The 14078-nt window shown below is 39.5% G+C and overlaps 1 protein-coding gene across 1 annotated transcript in view; it reads left to right on the plus strand.

The window, feature by feature from the left end:
- Positions 1–14078, plus strand: part of DIP-alpha (Dpr-interacting protein alpha) — a 39629-nt gene that overhangs the window by 17546 nt on the left and 8005 nt on the right. Inside the window, exons 5-6 of the mRNA XM_043213135.2 lie at positions 8095–8186; positions 8251–8379. Of these exons, the coding sequence (XP_043069070.2) occupies positions 8095–8186; positions 8251–8379 (221 nt within the window). The remainder of the gene's footprint in view (positions 1–8094; positions 8187–8250; positions 8380–14078) is intronic.

A 14078-nucleotide genomic window follows, 5' to 3' on the forward strand; every position in this document is an offset into this window, starting at 1 on the left:
TATGTATATACTTACATAACTGATCTATACATATTCAAATATATGCATAGACCCTTATCTAAAGAACTTTTATTTCAATGTATATGTTTGAAAACTATCGCTTAGTAATTAAGTTTTGCCATCTTTATATTTTTGACTTAAGATAAAAACAATGTGTACACACTAGAAATAAGCAGCACCTATGGCAACATTGCCAATTTTCTTCAAGTACCAATAAGACAGCGAAACAAGCAAGAACAATGAAACATACAGTCCACTACAAAAAAGGCTCTACGCATTTAGGATCATTGTTTGGTCCTTCGAGCCGGATGTTTTTGTTGTTTTCTATGCATTGGTTCTCACGGTAATTGTTCTTCAATGGAGCAATTAAAAGCATTGGTGAAGGGACGCGCCAGACTCAAGGCCAATATCACACGGAGCTTGGCTTGGGCTGAGGACGCGCACCAATCAGACGCCACACCGGCGGAGGTGTCTTCGCGGCTGGAGCATCTCAACACAACATGGAAGGAGTTCATTCGATTTGGTGACGAAATAGCTGTTCTAGACGAGGTAGACGGCTATGTGGATCCGGAGCCAGACAACGCTTTCTACGAGGGAAAGTATCTACGGGCGCATTCATTACTTTCGGCGATGGCAGGTACAAGACCTAGCCCATCCACTGTGAGTAGCGAGAACGGCAGCAACGGGCTGCAAATCAACAACGACGCAATAATTAGTTTGCTACAACAACAACAACAATTGTTCGAGCAGTTGGCGGTAGATCGAGCCACTGCACAATTGCCAAGACCTACAAGAGGTGACGTCAGTGCGGCGAATCCAGGTACCGCACAATTCGTAGAGGCATCAGCACAAAGCGAATTGCCGAAAATTCAAATTAAACGGTTTTCTGGCAACTATTCTGAGTGGCCAGCTTTCAAGGACATTTACGCACAATTCACAACAAGGCGAATTTGACAAATGCGCACAAATTTCATCATCTGAAATCCCTTCTAATCGACGAAGCTGCTAACTTGGTGCGACATCTAAATATTACGGATGCAGCTTACAACACAGCGTGGGAGCGACTGAACGAAAGATATAATCGTCCACGGCACATCGTGAATTCATTTATGGAGCAGTTTATGAAGCTGCCAACAACAACAAAGTCTGATGCAGCAACCTTGCGGAAGGTGTCAGACGGCGCAAACGAAATCGTGCGTGGTTTGGATGCCATTGAGGAAACAGGACGAGACTGTTGGATCATCTACCTGGCGTTGGAAAAACTGGACGCAGATACTCGACGTAGGTGGATCGAGCGCAGTGTGGAGTCAGACTCACCCACACTAGAGGAATTCTTCAAATTCTTGGATGCGCGTTGCGAGGAGTTAGAGCTAAGCAAACGCGAAACAACTGGAGGGAAAACGACAGCTTCTATTGGTGACAAAACAAGGAAGGTCACACATTCGTTGGTTGCGCTTGATGGAAACAAGTGCAGCAAATGCTATTCCACAGAACATCGTCTGTATGGATGTCCACACTTTTTGGGTATGTCTGAAGGACAGAGAATCTCGTTTGCCAAGGAGAAATCGCTATGCTACAATTGCCTGAAGCCAGGTCATGGGGTCAGAAGATGCAAATCAACGTTCAACTGCAGACAATGTAAAGCTCAGCACCACACTCTATTGCATCTGCAAGGTACGCAACACGCAATTGGCACAATCGCTCAAACTAGTGAGGATCAGGATGATCCCAACACACACAACTCACCGGTGACTAGTAGTCACATAGCACAAACAGAAGGCTCCGCAGCAATTGTATGTGCACAAGGTACTGCAAGTTCAACTCAATCAACTGGATGGAACAGAAGCACCCTGCCCACGGCTATGGTCAACGTTCAAAACGCAAACGGGGATTTGGTAGCATGCCGACTCCTTTTGGACACAGGCTCAGAACTGTCATATGTATCTGAACGCTGTATACACGCCCTTGGTTTGGCTCGTACGCCATCCCGCATATTGGTCACTGGAATTTCATCGATTAAAGCAGACACAACAAGGGGATGCAGCACCCTACGCATCCAATCCCGTATATCAGAGGATCAACTGGTAGTCCAGGCTCACGTGCTTGGAAAGATCACCTCATCATTGGAAAGGCAGAGCATCGACGCGTCTGCACTACAAGTCTTCAACGATCTACAACTAGCAGATTTACAATTCAGTACAAGTGGCCCAGTCGATATTCTTTTGGGCAGCGAGCATGCTTGGAGTGCTATTACTGGGAGAAAGATATTTGACAACAAAGGCAAGCTAATCGCTATTTCATCAATCTTTGGATGGGTGATTACATCATTGTTTGCACCACGGGCGAGCAACACTATGGCCCTCACAACAACAGTCGACATTGACGCCACTCTCAGACGATTCTGGGAGCTGGAAAGCATTCATCGCAAGGCAGAAGTTCAACCTGAGGACAAAGAGGTCGAGGAGCACTTTCTCAACACCCACACTCGAGACGATAATGGCATATACATCGTGGAGCTTCCTTTTACATCATCAGATCCTGAATTTGCAGATACCCTTGAAGGAGCCTTACAGCGGTTCAAATCGGTTGAACGCCGTTTATCACAAAATCATCAGCTACGTAAGGATTACGTAAACTTCATGAGGGAATATCAAAGTCTAGGACACATGCGAGAAATCTCACCGAGCGAAATTCCCAACGAAAGGAGTTTCTATCTAACTCATCATCCTGTATTGGGTCGGAAACTCAGAGTAGTCTTCGACGGCTCATACCGGGACGCCAAAGGCAAGGCGTTAAACGACACACTCTCGATCGGACCCAGTATTCAGCGAGACCTGTTTGCTGTGTGCCTGCGGTTCCGTATGCACAAATACGGATTTTCAGCGGACATAGTCAAAATGTTCCGTCAAATCTGGGTGAGCGAAAAACATAGAAACTTTCAGAGAATCGTATGGCGAGAGGATCCGTCAGATCCCATCAAGCACTTCCAACTTTGTACGGTGACGTATGGAACATCATGCGCACCATTCCTAGCAGTTCGAGTACTGGAACAACTGGCTGCTGACCACCAGAAGGAGTTTCCAACTGCGGCAAAAATCTTGATGGAAGACTTCTATGTGGATGACGTTCTCACTGGATCCAATAGTGAGGATGAGCTGCAACGCAACCGGGACGAACTCGTCCAAATGATGTCCTGTGCTAAGCTAGAGCTCGGGAAATGGGTATTGAATACCAAATACATTGTATCGGAGGATAACACGGATTCCTCACACTCATCAGTAAAGGTTCTAGGGCTGCAGTGGCACCCTAAGAAGGACACATTGTCGTACAATGTGAATCTAGCAAAGAGTCCATGCTGCACCAAGAGGCAAGTGTTGTCGGATGTGTCACGCATATTCGACCCTCTCGGTCTATTAGCACCAACCGTAGTTCAATTCAAAATACTGTTTCAAAAACTGTGGCTGTTGAATTTGAATTGGGACGAAGAACTTCCGAAAAAGCTAATCGACAAGTGGCTCAAATGGCGAGCAGATTTAGAAAACCTACCACAACTCCAGATACCACGCTTGGTCGAGAGCGACACCGACAAGATCGAATTGCACGGATTTTCAGACGCATCCACGAAAGCATACTCAGCCGTAGTGTACAGCCGAATGGAACCGTTGGAACCATTTCGGTAGCCATACTTGCAGCAAAGACAAGCACCAAAGGTGGCACCTTTAAAACAACAATCTCTGCCACGCCTGGAACTGTGCGGTGCACTTCTTCTAAGCCAACTTTTGCAATCCATCAAGGCTGGATTAAAACACAAGGATTTGACTATCTATGGGTGGAGCGACTCCACAATAGTCCTATCATGGCTAGTGTACTCACCAGCCCAACTAAAGACGTTTGTTGGGAACCGCACCGCCGAGATCTTGGAAACCATACCTAAGCATGCATGGCGGCAAAATCGAACCCAGCGGGTTGTGCATCCCGAGGCTTGGGAGTATCCGAGCTCATTGACTTCCAATTGTGGTGGAAGGGTCCGTCATGGCTGAAGGACCAGGATCAATTTTTGGTAAAGTTGAACAATTCACACAACTGTTCTTCACTTTCAGACAAACGCATACAAAGTGAGATCAAAGATAACTGCCTTGCTGCGCAGGTAATTGTCACAACGGACAATCCTTTGGATAAGCTTCTAAATCGCAACTCATCTTGGCTGAAGCTTATACACACGCTCGGTTATGTTTTGCGATTCATTCATCGCACGAAACACCCGTCTTCAAAACGAACATCAATTGCTCTCACCTTTGACGAGATCAACTCGGCCAGAATTCGATGGCAGCAACACGCTCAAGCTGGTTTTCAACAGGACTTCCAGCTACTACTCGCTAACAAGCCTCTAGGAAACCAATCAAAATTGGTAAATTTCTCACCGTTCATCGACAAGGACAATCTGCTCAGAGTGGGAGGGCGAATCCAACACTCACAGTTGTCAGCAGAGGCAAAACATCCCATTTTGCTTCCAAAGGCTCATCGGATCACCCTCCTAATAATAGAACATGAGCACCGAGACAACCTGCATCCTGGAGTCTCATCTCTCTTCGTCATTGTCCGGCAACGATATTGGATTTTCGGCGCACGGAACCTGATACGCAAAATCACACACAACTGTTTGACGTGCTTTCGACAGAGACAACATACAATGCATCAACGTATGACAGATCTACCCAGCGTACGTATAACGCAAGCACTGCCATTCGTAAACACTGGATGCGACTATGCAGGACCAATTCTTCTGAAGGACACTAAGGTGCGCAAGCCGCGCATCAGCAAGGGATACATATGCCTATTTGTATGTATGGTTACATCGGCGACCCATCTAGAACTCGCCACCGACTTATCCACGGAAACATTTCTGGCGGCATTGAGACGATTTTTCTCAATACGAGGCAAATGTACACGCATGTACAGCGACAACGGAACAAATTTCATCGGAGCCAGGCGATCCCTGGATGAAATGCAGCAGCTACTAAACTCAACACAACACAAGGATCACGTAGCGAACTTACTAGCAGACGAAGGTATCCAATGGACCTTCATCCCACCTCGTGCTCCACATTGGGGAGGAAAGTGGGAATCAGCAGTTCGATGTGTTAAACTGCATCTTTGACGAGTCATTGGCAGCAGCACACTTACACATGAGCAAATGCGCACCTTGCTGGCGCAGATCAGTGCGGTGGTCAACTCACGACCCTTATGCTACACGTCGGATACAGATAGCAACTATCTGTCACCAGCCAATTTCCATCTTTTGCCATCTTTATATTTTTGACTTAAGATAAAAACAATGTGTACACACTAGAAATAAGCAGCACTTATGGCAACATTGCCAATTTTCTTCAAGTACCAATAAGACAGCGAAACAAGCAAGAACAATAAAACATACAGTCCACTACAAAAAAGGCTCTACGCATTTAGGATCATTATATGTATTTTGATTACGTAACAGAAGCATTGACTTTGATAATAAAATGTTAAGCTCAGATTGCAGGTTTTTATTCAGTTTTTGAAGCAAATACATTTGGACATACCTGATATTTACATAAATAAATAAAATATAAAAAATATATAAAATGAAAAATATATAAAACTATTAAAATTGAGAGACTTGTTTATTAAGGTAACTTGAAAATCGTGTGATAAATTTACAGGCCAAGTCCACAAGTCTAGAAATCGAAATGTATCCTTAGGTCTGACTCTGTTTATTTTTCGTTTTAATTAAGGTTCTTATTTAAATGTTTATAAATAAATAGATATTTAAATAATAAATAAATTTAAATAGTCTTTCTTAGATTTTTGCACAAATATCCATACTTATACAAAATAAAATATACAACAAATATGTATTTCTACATACATGCATAACTTTAGTTGAATTATGCTTATGAAAACCGTCCTTTTCAGTCCGTTTCAATATTTAATAGTTTTTATTAATTTAAAAGCTATTCTGAAAAGTTTTGGGAATTTTTTTTTTACAGTCAGGAAAGACTCCCACATATATTAAAAGCCCCATTTAAATTATAATTTTTAACGTCCGCAGAATATTTTTTTCTTTACATTATTTTCAAATTTATTTTTTTCTCGTTCAATTAAATATTTAACTTACTTTGAGATACATATATGTTTTTCTTATTCAAAAGAATTTTTAAATATTTTCCCAGAACAAAGTACCAACTTCTGTAAGGAAATTAAAAGTAAAAACAAGTTTAAAGCCCCAAAGAAGGTCAAAACGTCTTCCCCATCAGCTGGCGTATCTGTCGCTTTGTTTGAGCCAAGTTCGCGTTGTCTGTCTGTCTTCTGGCCATGTAAATTGCACTTAGTTTAGCCGGAGAGTGCAGGCCAACTACCAGCCACCAGCCACTACCACATATTCCATCTTGGCCCGACTAAATATGGCTAAGCAACTGGCAGTGACTGCTAACTGAAAACTCAAAACTGTTAGCCAGTCCGCCATTGTGCTCTCCATGTGGTTGTAAGTATCTGTCTGTGTGTGTGGGTGGATGTCTGTATGTTTGCTTGATTTTCTTTTTAGCCATTTTGCATCTGTTTGCGGCATCATAAAAATTTACCACACCCGTGTCTGGTTCGCTGTTGAACAACTTCTGTCTTAACACGCATTTCTCTCGGGATACCCTAGGTATTCCAGGATCAAGGGTCGTATATGTTTCAAGCTCAGAACAGCCAACTGTTGCTTGGTGATGCTATTTTTCAAGTTAGACAAATTTCAAAAGACTAAAAATTATTATTTATTTATTTTTCTGTTTTTATTATAATTAATTAATTACTAATTATTATTTTTCTGCTTAGTTTGGTTAACCTTCCTATTTCCTCTTTATAATTGAAGCAACTTTTATTTCAAAATCAAGCGTTGTTTTAAAATACTTCAAAATATTAATTTAATTTGCTTTTATTGAAATAATTTCGCTTTTTGATATAATTTTGTAATTTTTGAAGTTTTATAGAGACATTCCAAATAGGTGACGAACGAAACTGCGTGGTGAAAGTTTTTTAGGAAATACTTTTTTAAATAATAAATAAATTGAAACTTCTTATTGATTTCTCTATCCTTGAGAAAAATAGCCCTCTATTTGCGAATTTAACCAATTATTTATTATTATGAATTATTGTAAAGACGTGAAAAATGTATTAAAATTATTCTAGTCCCCATAATAAGTACACCCAGGTCCATCACAGGATATTTTTGAAATATTTTTTTCAACCACTGCTCCACACACTTGAGTCGCCGAGAAAACTCGAACGGCGCCTGCTGGCTCCAAGCGTTTTGCTTTTCTGCCGCCGTGCTTTGCTGGTGCTGTGCTTTTCTACTCTGCCCTGTTCGGTTCTGCTGTGCTGTGCCTCTGGATTGAATAGAAGTTTCCTTGCCCCAGTAGGAACACAAAAGCAGCAGTAGGAGCCGCGGCCTTACAATCTTTGAAACTGAAGAAGCATCGTCATATTAAATTTAATAAGCCACTGAACTCGAATACTTTCCATTCGGCATTCTAGCACCGACTACCATTTAGTATTTTAGTATTTGCCACTCTCCACTTGCCATAACCATTGAGGCGTGTCTGCTTGTTTTATGACGCCTTAAATGATTTTTTGCCTTCTGGATAATTTTGAACACACTTTAAAATTAAATAAGGTGACTGGTAGAAAGGAATGAGAGCTTGAAAAAATTTAATTCAATAATATTGGGTGAACTATTTAATCTATAAATTCAAATATTTCTTGTCGCTTTTAAGGACCTTTTACAATAATTTTTAAAAGAAGATTTAAAAAAAAAGTTTTCAACTGAGATTGAAAATAATTAAGAATGATAACAAACAAACAAAATTTAAAAAGAAATTTAAAAAAAGGAAAAAAAAGAAAACCAAGCCAATATTAAACTTTATAAACTTGAAGATTGCAATTCCTACCAAAGTACAAAGTATTGTCCTTTTTTACCTGATACCTCTAGTTTAAAATTATTTTAGAAAAAGTTACTTGAAATATAATTTTCTATGGAGTCTCTACTGTACATTGAATGGAACTCTTCTCCCACAGGGCCCGAGGCTATCCGGAACCGATTGTCACCTGGCGGCGTGAAGATGGCAACGAAATCGTCCTCAAGGACAACGTGGGAACCAAGACCTTGGGTGGGTTTCCCTATATTCTTTCGATTAAAATATTGTTTTTAAATTTAATTTTTTACCTAATTAGCTCCCTCATTTCGCGGCGAGGTACTGAAGTTGTCAAAGATCTCGAGGAACGAGATGGGCTCCTATTTATGCATCGCCTCCAATGGAGTGCCCCCCTCGGTTTCTAAGCGCATCTCCCTCAGCATTCACTGTGAGTATTTAATCAGCAGCACCCATATGCACTGTCCTTGCCATCCTGAGGATGCAGGCTGCAGGCAGCAGGATGCGCCATTAATTAGAGCCGCTTGCGGTTGGTCAGCTCCTTTCTGACCCTTTTCTTTTGGCCCGGGAATCCATCAGTCAGGCAGCTCGGTTTTTGGCCAGGCCAACAGTCAGGGCAGCTGCCACGTTTATCTAACATAAAGACTATACACTGGGAGAAAAGAGGGGCTTATTTTGCTAAGGATTGGTAAAGGATTTCAAATAATATGAATATTTAGTCTCGAAATAGTGGATTTTTTTATAATTATATGAAATATGGACGGTACACATTCATTGCATACTTTGATATTGTAAATATTATATTAAGGAAAATATAAATTTTAGTGCAGAAAAGTTTAAGCAAAAATCATCCATTAGACAAAGATTAAAAGATATCTCAGGCCTTTTCTACATTTTATTTAAAAATAAATTCTTTTATTATAAATTTTGAATTAATTTAGGTCTGTAAAAAATGTATGCTTAGTATGAGAGTTTGAGAGCTGAGTCTCAGTCTTTACGAATCTATTATACATGAAAATCGGATAGATGTCATATACTTTATATATAAAATATACATATATGAATATATATGGGTTTTAAAGTTCCTTAAAATTTAAGAAATAAATTTCCAACAAAAATGAAATGCATGTTTTTATAAAATAATTCTAAAAACTTACAATCTGTTTAGAATATTTTGAAACTTTTGACAACAAAACAAACTGGTTTTCAAAACTTTTGGAAATAAATAGTTCCTTTTATTTTTAATACCCTATGATATATATTTGATTTAATATTTTTCTTCTCTGATTTAATATTTTATTAAACTCAAATGCAGGGCCCTAACCAGAATATAATACACCAATGAATTTCGTTAAAAAAAATATTTCATAGTGTAGAGACAGTTCATTTTGTTGTGGGGAAATGTCCTGCAGCTAAGGAAGCAGCAGCAAATGTACAAAAAAAAGAAAAAATGTGGAAAATCGTGTGAAAAGAGGGCCCAAAGGTGATGGCAAAGGGGGGGGATTGCGGGTGGGGTAGCGGGGAGCCAAGCAGAGCTGATGGCTAAAAGGCAAAAGGCAGAAGACAGAAGGTAAACCGGAGGTTCTATGCTCTATGTGCCGTGCTAACTCGATTGTCCTTGTTGTAATCCGTTTAAATCCTGTCACTGATACCGGGCATTACCTGATCCCCTTCCATCCCTTTACTCGTCCTTCCATTTTCCTTCTTTTTCTGTTTCTTCTGGGAGGGATGGGGGCGTGGCAGGTGCCCTTTGGTGGGCCACAGCTTTTTTGTCAAACTGTCTGCAGCACGTGCTGCACAATCCCCCTTCCTTCATCCCTCTCACCACTCCGCCGCTTGCCACTTGCCCCTTGGCTCGGCTGCCATGTGGCAGTTCACTCAATCATCAGGCCAGTGGCGTACGGACCAAAAAGGGGGGCATGCCAGCTCATTCACTGCGTTTGTTTGTTTTTTGGCCCTGGCAGTTTACCACTGCAGCACTACCACTTTCCACTTGCCACTCCCACTGTTTGGGCCAAAATCACGCCTTTTAACATTTTGACATTGTGTTAATGCGGTCTTTAAGTGCATCTCCATTGGCCATATGTCGCGGTGCATGCCGGGAACTTTAACTATAAAGGCAGGGCTTGTAGTTAAGAGCTCAAAGGGATAGACTTGCATTAATTCTCTTGGAATACTTATGCACATTTTTCAAAAATTCAAAAAAAAATTGCTTTTCTTCAAAGTAAGAAGTATGAAAGGGCCACCAATAAATACTACAGTACTAAAATAAATACTTTCTATAGAAAATAACTTCTATAACTTAATTACAAGATTTAATTAGTTTAAAAAATTGTCTTCCCATAGGATTATTTTATGTGAGGTACATTGCAAATATCTATTCAAGATATTGCATTTCTTATTTCTAAAATTCCTAAAAGGTATATTCATAATATTATTCAAAGGAAAAAAACATAAAGGATTTCAAAAATATGTTGTTCTAAGAATATTGAATTTGTCATACATTTTTTAATATAAAATTATAAAATACTTTAAATTTAAATACCTTATAAAGAATTTCAGGCTACCAATTTTTTTTTTTTAATCCTATACAGGGTATAAAAATATTCGATATCCTTTTTTTGCCCTGCTTGTCAGCAGTAAACAGTTACTGGTTAACAGTTATCTTCGGGGAGCAGTTGTAGTTGCCAAGAAGTGGCGCTCCCGCGGTGGAAACCTGGCCAAACTTTTGATCAACTCGAGTGGCGGAGCGTCCTTCGGCGCCTTTCCTGCTTCCCCGTGCCCCGCATTTCGCACCGCCCCCCTCCTGACACAGGGTCTTCCTGCGTGTTTACTTTTCCTGTTGCCGTTTTGCAGCACTTCCTCGCAATTTGTTTGCCAAGGAGTCGGTGGGTGCACCTCGGCCCCAGCTTTCCGCTGGGAAACTTTTCCGGAGTCAGTTGCACGAACAGATGCTGCAACTGCCTGATAAAGTTACACTATAAAAAGGAGTGTCCTTGAAATTCTTTAAAAATTAATAAAATCTCTAAATTCGTAATTTTAAATAAATTCCTTGTTTGTTGAGTATCTGTATATATTTCTCATAATATACATATTTTAAGTGTGATTCATAATTCTCCCTAACTTTCAGTCAGTTTCTGTCCGTGCATAAACGCTACATGCCACATTTCGCACCATTTCCGTTGCATTGCCGCATCCGTTTGTGGGGCGCCTTATTAGGCTCTTCCCCTAATTAGTTTCACCTCTGGGATGTGCAACAGGAACAGGTCGCGTGCCACTATAAAGTATGCTTGTAACCTGAAGAACACGAATGCTACCCCTTTATTGGACCCGGCCGGAACAGCCGACATCCTAATCTGAATTCCATTGTCAATTTTAACCTCCTTTTTTAGCTTTTCTCTCAATTTCGGCCAATCTTACAGAAGAGCTATTTTAAAATGCAAAAATTACTTTTAAAAATCAACAACAAATTACGAATTAAAAATAAAAATAGTTAGGAAAAGAAAGTCAACCTTAGCTTCCTTTACTGCATGGTGGCTCTCTTTTTGACAAAATTATAACATCTTCCAATACTAAACCTAGGGTTCAAAAACTTGTTTAGAGTAGACCGTTAAACTAGAGCTACAAAAAGTAATTGAGTTCCATTCAAGCTAGAATTGTAAAGCAAAAGAGTTATTTCATAAATCTATATAAACGAGTTTTCCGTTGTTTTGTTAATATTTTTTAAAAAAATGTTTGGCTTTTAGCTTTTAAAATTATAAAAATAGTAAAGATATATTTTAAATCTTAACAATACAAACATTATGTAAATCTTAACTTATTTAAATGTCAAATTTAAATCGAAAGATTTTTGTTATATATTTCAGTTTTTTAAAGTCTATTCAGAGTGGTTGTTCTTTCTTTCGCACTATAAATGTTAAATAATACTTATGAATGGGGATTTCAGATCTATCATAAATATAAATATAATTTAAAGTATATTAGTTTAGATTAGATTTATAACAAGATAGAATACGCACCTTTTATTGAACCACCAGCCAAAGCCAATTTCCTTCGCCCAATTATGATCCGGATTTCCATCCGTATCCCGACCAAAGGCGGAAAATTCGGTTCCCTGTCGTAGATGGACAGTCAAGGTGTCTCCAGTACAGCCATCGATTTTTTTCACCATATAACCTTCCGCCTCATTGCCAAAAACTACATTTTCCCACCTTAACATATTTTTAACTTCCAATGAATACGTGAATAACATCATCTCATGGGGCTTTCCATTGGTCAAAAGGTGCAATCTATGTAATCCGATACAGTACTCCTCTTTTGCCTTTGTACTGACTTCTCCAAATCCCTTCGAATATTCGCCAAACGTGCGATTAAATGTTGTTGATTCTAAAGCTATTATCCAACCAGACTCCCCGCTCTTATCTGAAAAACAAGACACATTTAAAGGTTGGGAGCCTGGAAGTTGGATTTCGTGGATGACCTCGGTAGCACTTTGGATTGGTGGACATTGATCTAGAAATGCTGGGCCATTAGATGTTTTGTTCTTCGAATTATTGGGTTTTCTGTACTTACCTTTGACGTGGTTCTTTGATATTTCCCCACCTTTTACCATTTCTCGCAAATTTTCGACTTCTTCCCACAATTGCTTTTTCAGCTCTTCGATATCATTTGATTGTTTTTGATTAAGTCGATCAAGTACTTCTGTATATTTTCTTTGAAGATCTGAATAATCTCTCTGGCTCTGTAATACCTGGTTATCCTTTTCTTTACACTTTTTCTGCATGTCCGAATACTCTTTCTGCAACTCTGAATATTTTGTCTGGATCTGTGATATTTTTAGTATCTTTTTCCTGCAATTTCGAATACCTCTTCTCAAATTCCGAGTAATCTTTATGGCATTGTGATCTCTGTGCGTCTTTTTCCTGGCATTGCTCAAAGTACCTGAGCAGGGGCTTTACAATGGGATAGCAGACAGAAGCGCATTCGTCTTGCATTTCTTCTGTTAAGTAGCACGACTGTGGGGTTGGAATAGATAATTACTTTCAAAAATAAATTCACTTTAAGCCACTATTACTTCTTTCGATGCCAAAAAGGATGAAATTAAGTTGACTGCAGAAACGAATGATCATTTTCTACTTTTGCGCTGACAGAGATAGTAATGACTTGTTAGACGAATTTCGACTGATGCTTTTTTATTTATTCTCGACCAAGATTAAGCTTGGCCATGAGACCTTCTTATCAGAATCAGACTTCTACGGAATCGGTAATATGGGCGCAGACATGTAGATAATCCTAGGATTTGAATATGTATTTATTTATTGCATTTATAAACTATGTATTTACAGTGGCGAGCAAAATTGAGTGTATGTTCACGACTCAGACTTTCGTCACCCATAAATTCATATTCACACAACCAAATCCAAAAATTTTTTTTGTTTTCTATTAATTATTTAATTCCTAATAAATTCTAAGCAAAAACAATGATGATAAAGATGAAATCGAGGAGAGATAAATTAAAAACGAAAAAAACCCACATAAACTCAATTTTGCACGTTTCATTTAATTTCCAAAATAATATTAATATTTTGTCCAAAGAAATTTATTTGATACGACTTCCTGTACGCGGCCAGGCATGTTATCTACCAAAATTTCTCATATATCTTTAGGAAAGCGTATCCATTCAGCTACAACACGCTCCCAAAGGTTGCCCCTGTTTGATGGACCTGTTTCGTACTGCATGAGCCGTCTTTTCATGATTGACCAAAGATTTTCAATCGGATTGAGGTCGGGACTTTGTAACGGGGTTTCATTTAATTTCTAAGGTTCCCTTCCAAGCCATTCCTTAACAATTTTCGAAGAGTGCTTCGGATCCCTATCTTATTGAAAAACCATTTCTTTTTCGGAATAAGCACATTTTTCAATAAAATTGGGAAGATTGGTCTGCAAGTTTTTTAGGTAGTCCTCTTTCTAATACCTTCTATTAATTGTAGAGGGCCAACATGCCACCATGTGAAGCATCCCCAAACTATAATACCACCACCCCCATGTCTTACAGTTTCTTTTACATGGTGTCTTTGGATTCGATCTCCGGGTCTACGCCAGCAATATTGCTTTCTGTCAGACTGAAAA

The sequence above is a fragment of the Drosophila bipectinata genome, chromosome XR (genome assembly GCF_030179905.1).
Source record: "Drosophila bipectinata strain 14024-0381.07 chromosome XR, DbipHiC1v2, whole genome shotgun sequence".
NCBI classification, from domain to species: domain Eukaryota; kingdom Metazoa; phylum Arthropoda; class Insecta; order Diptera; family Drosophilidae; genus Drosophila; species Drosophila bipectinata.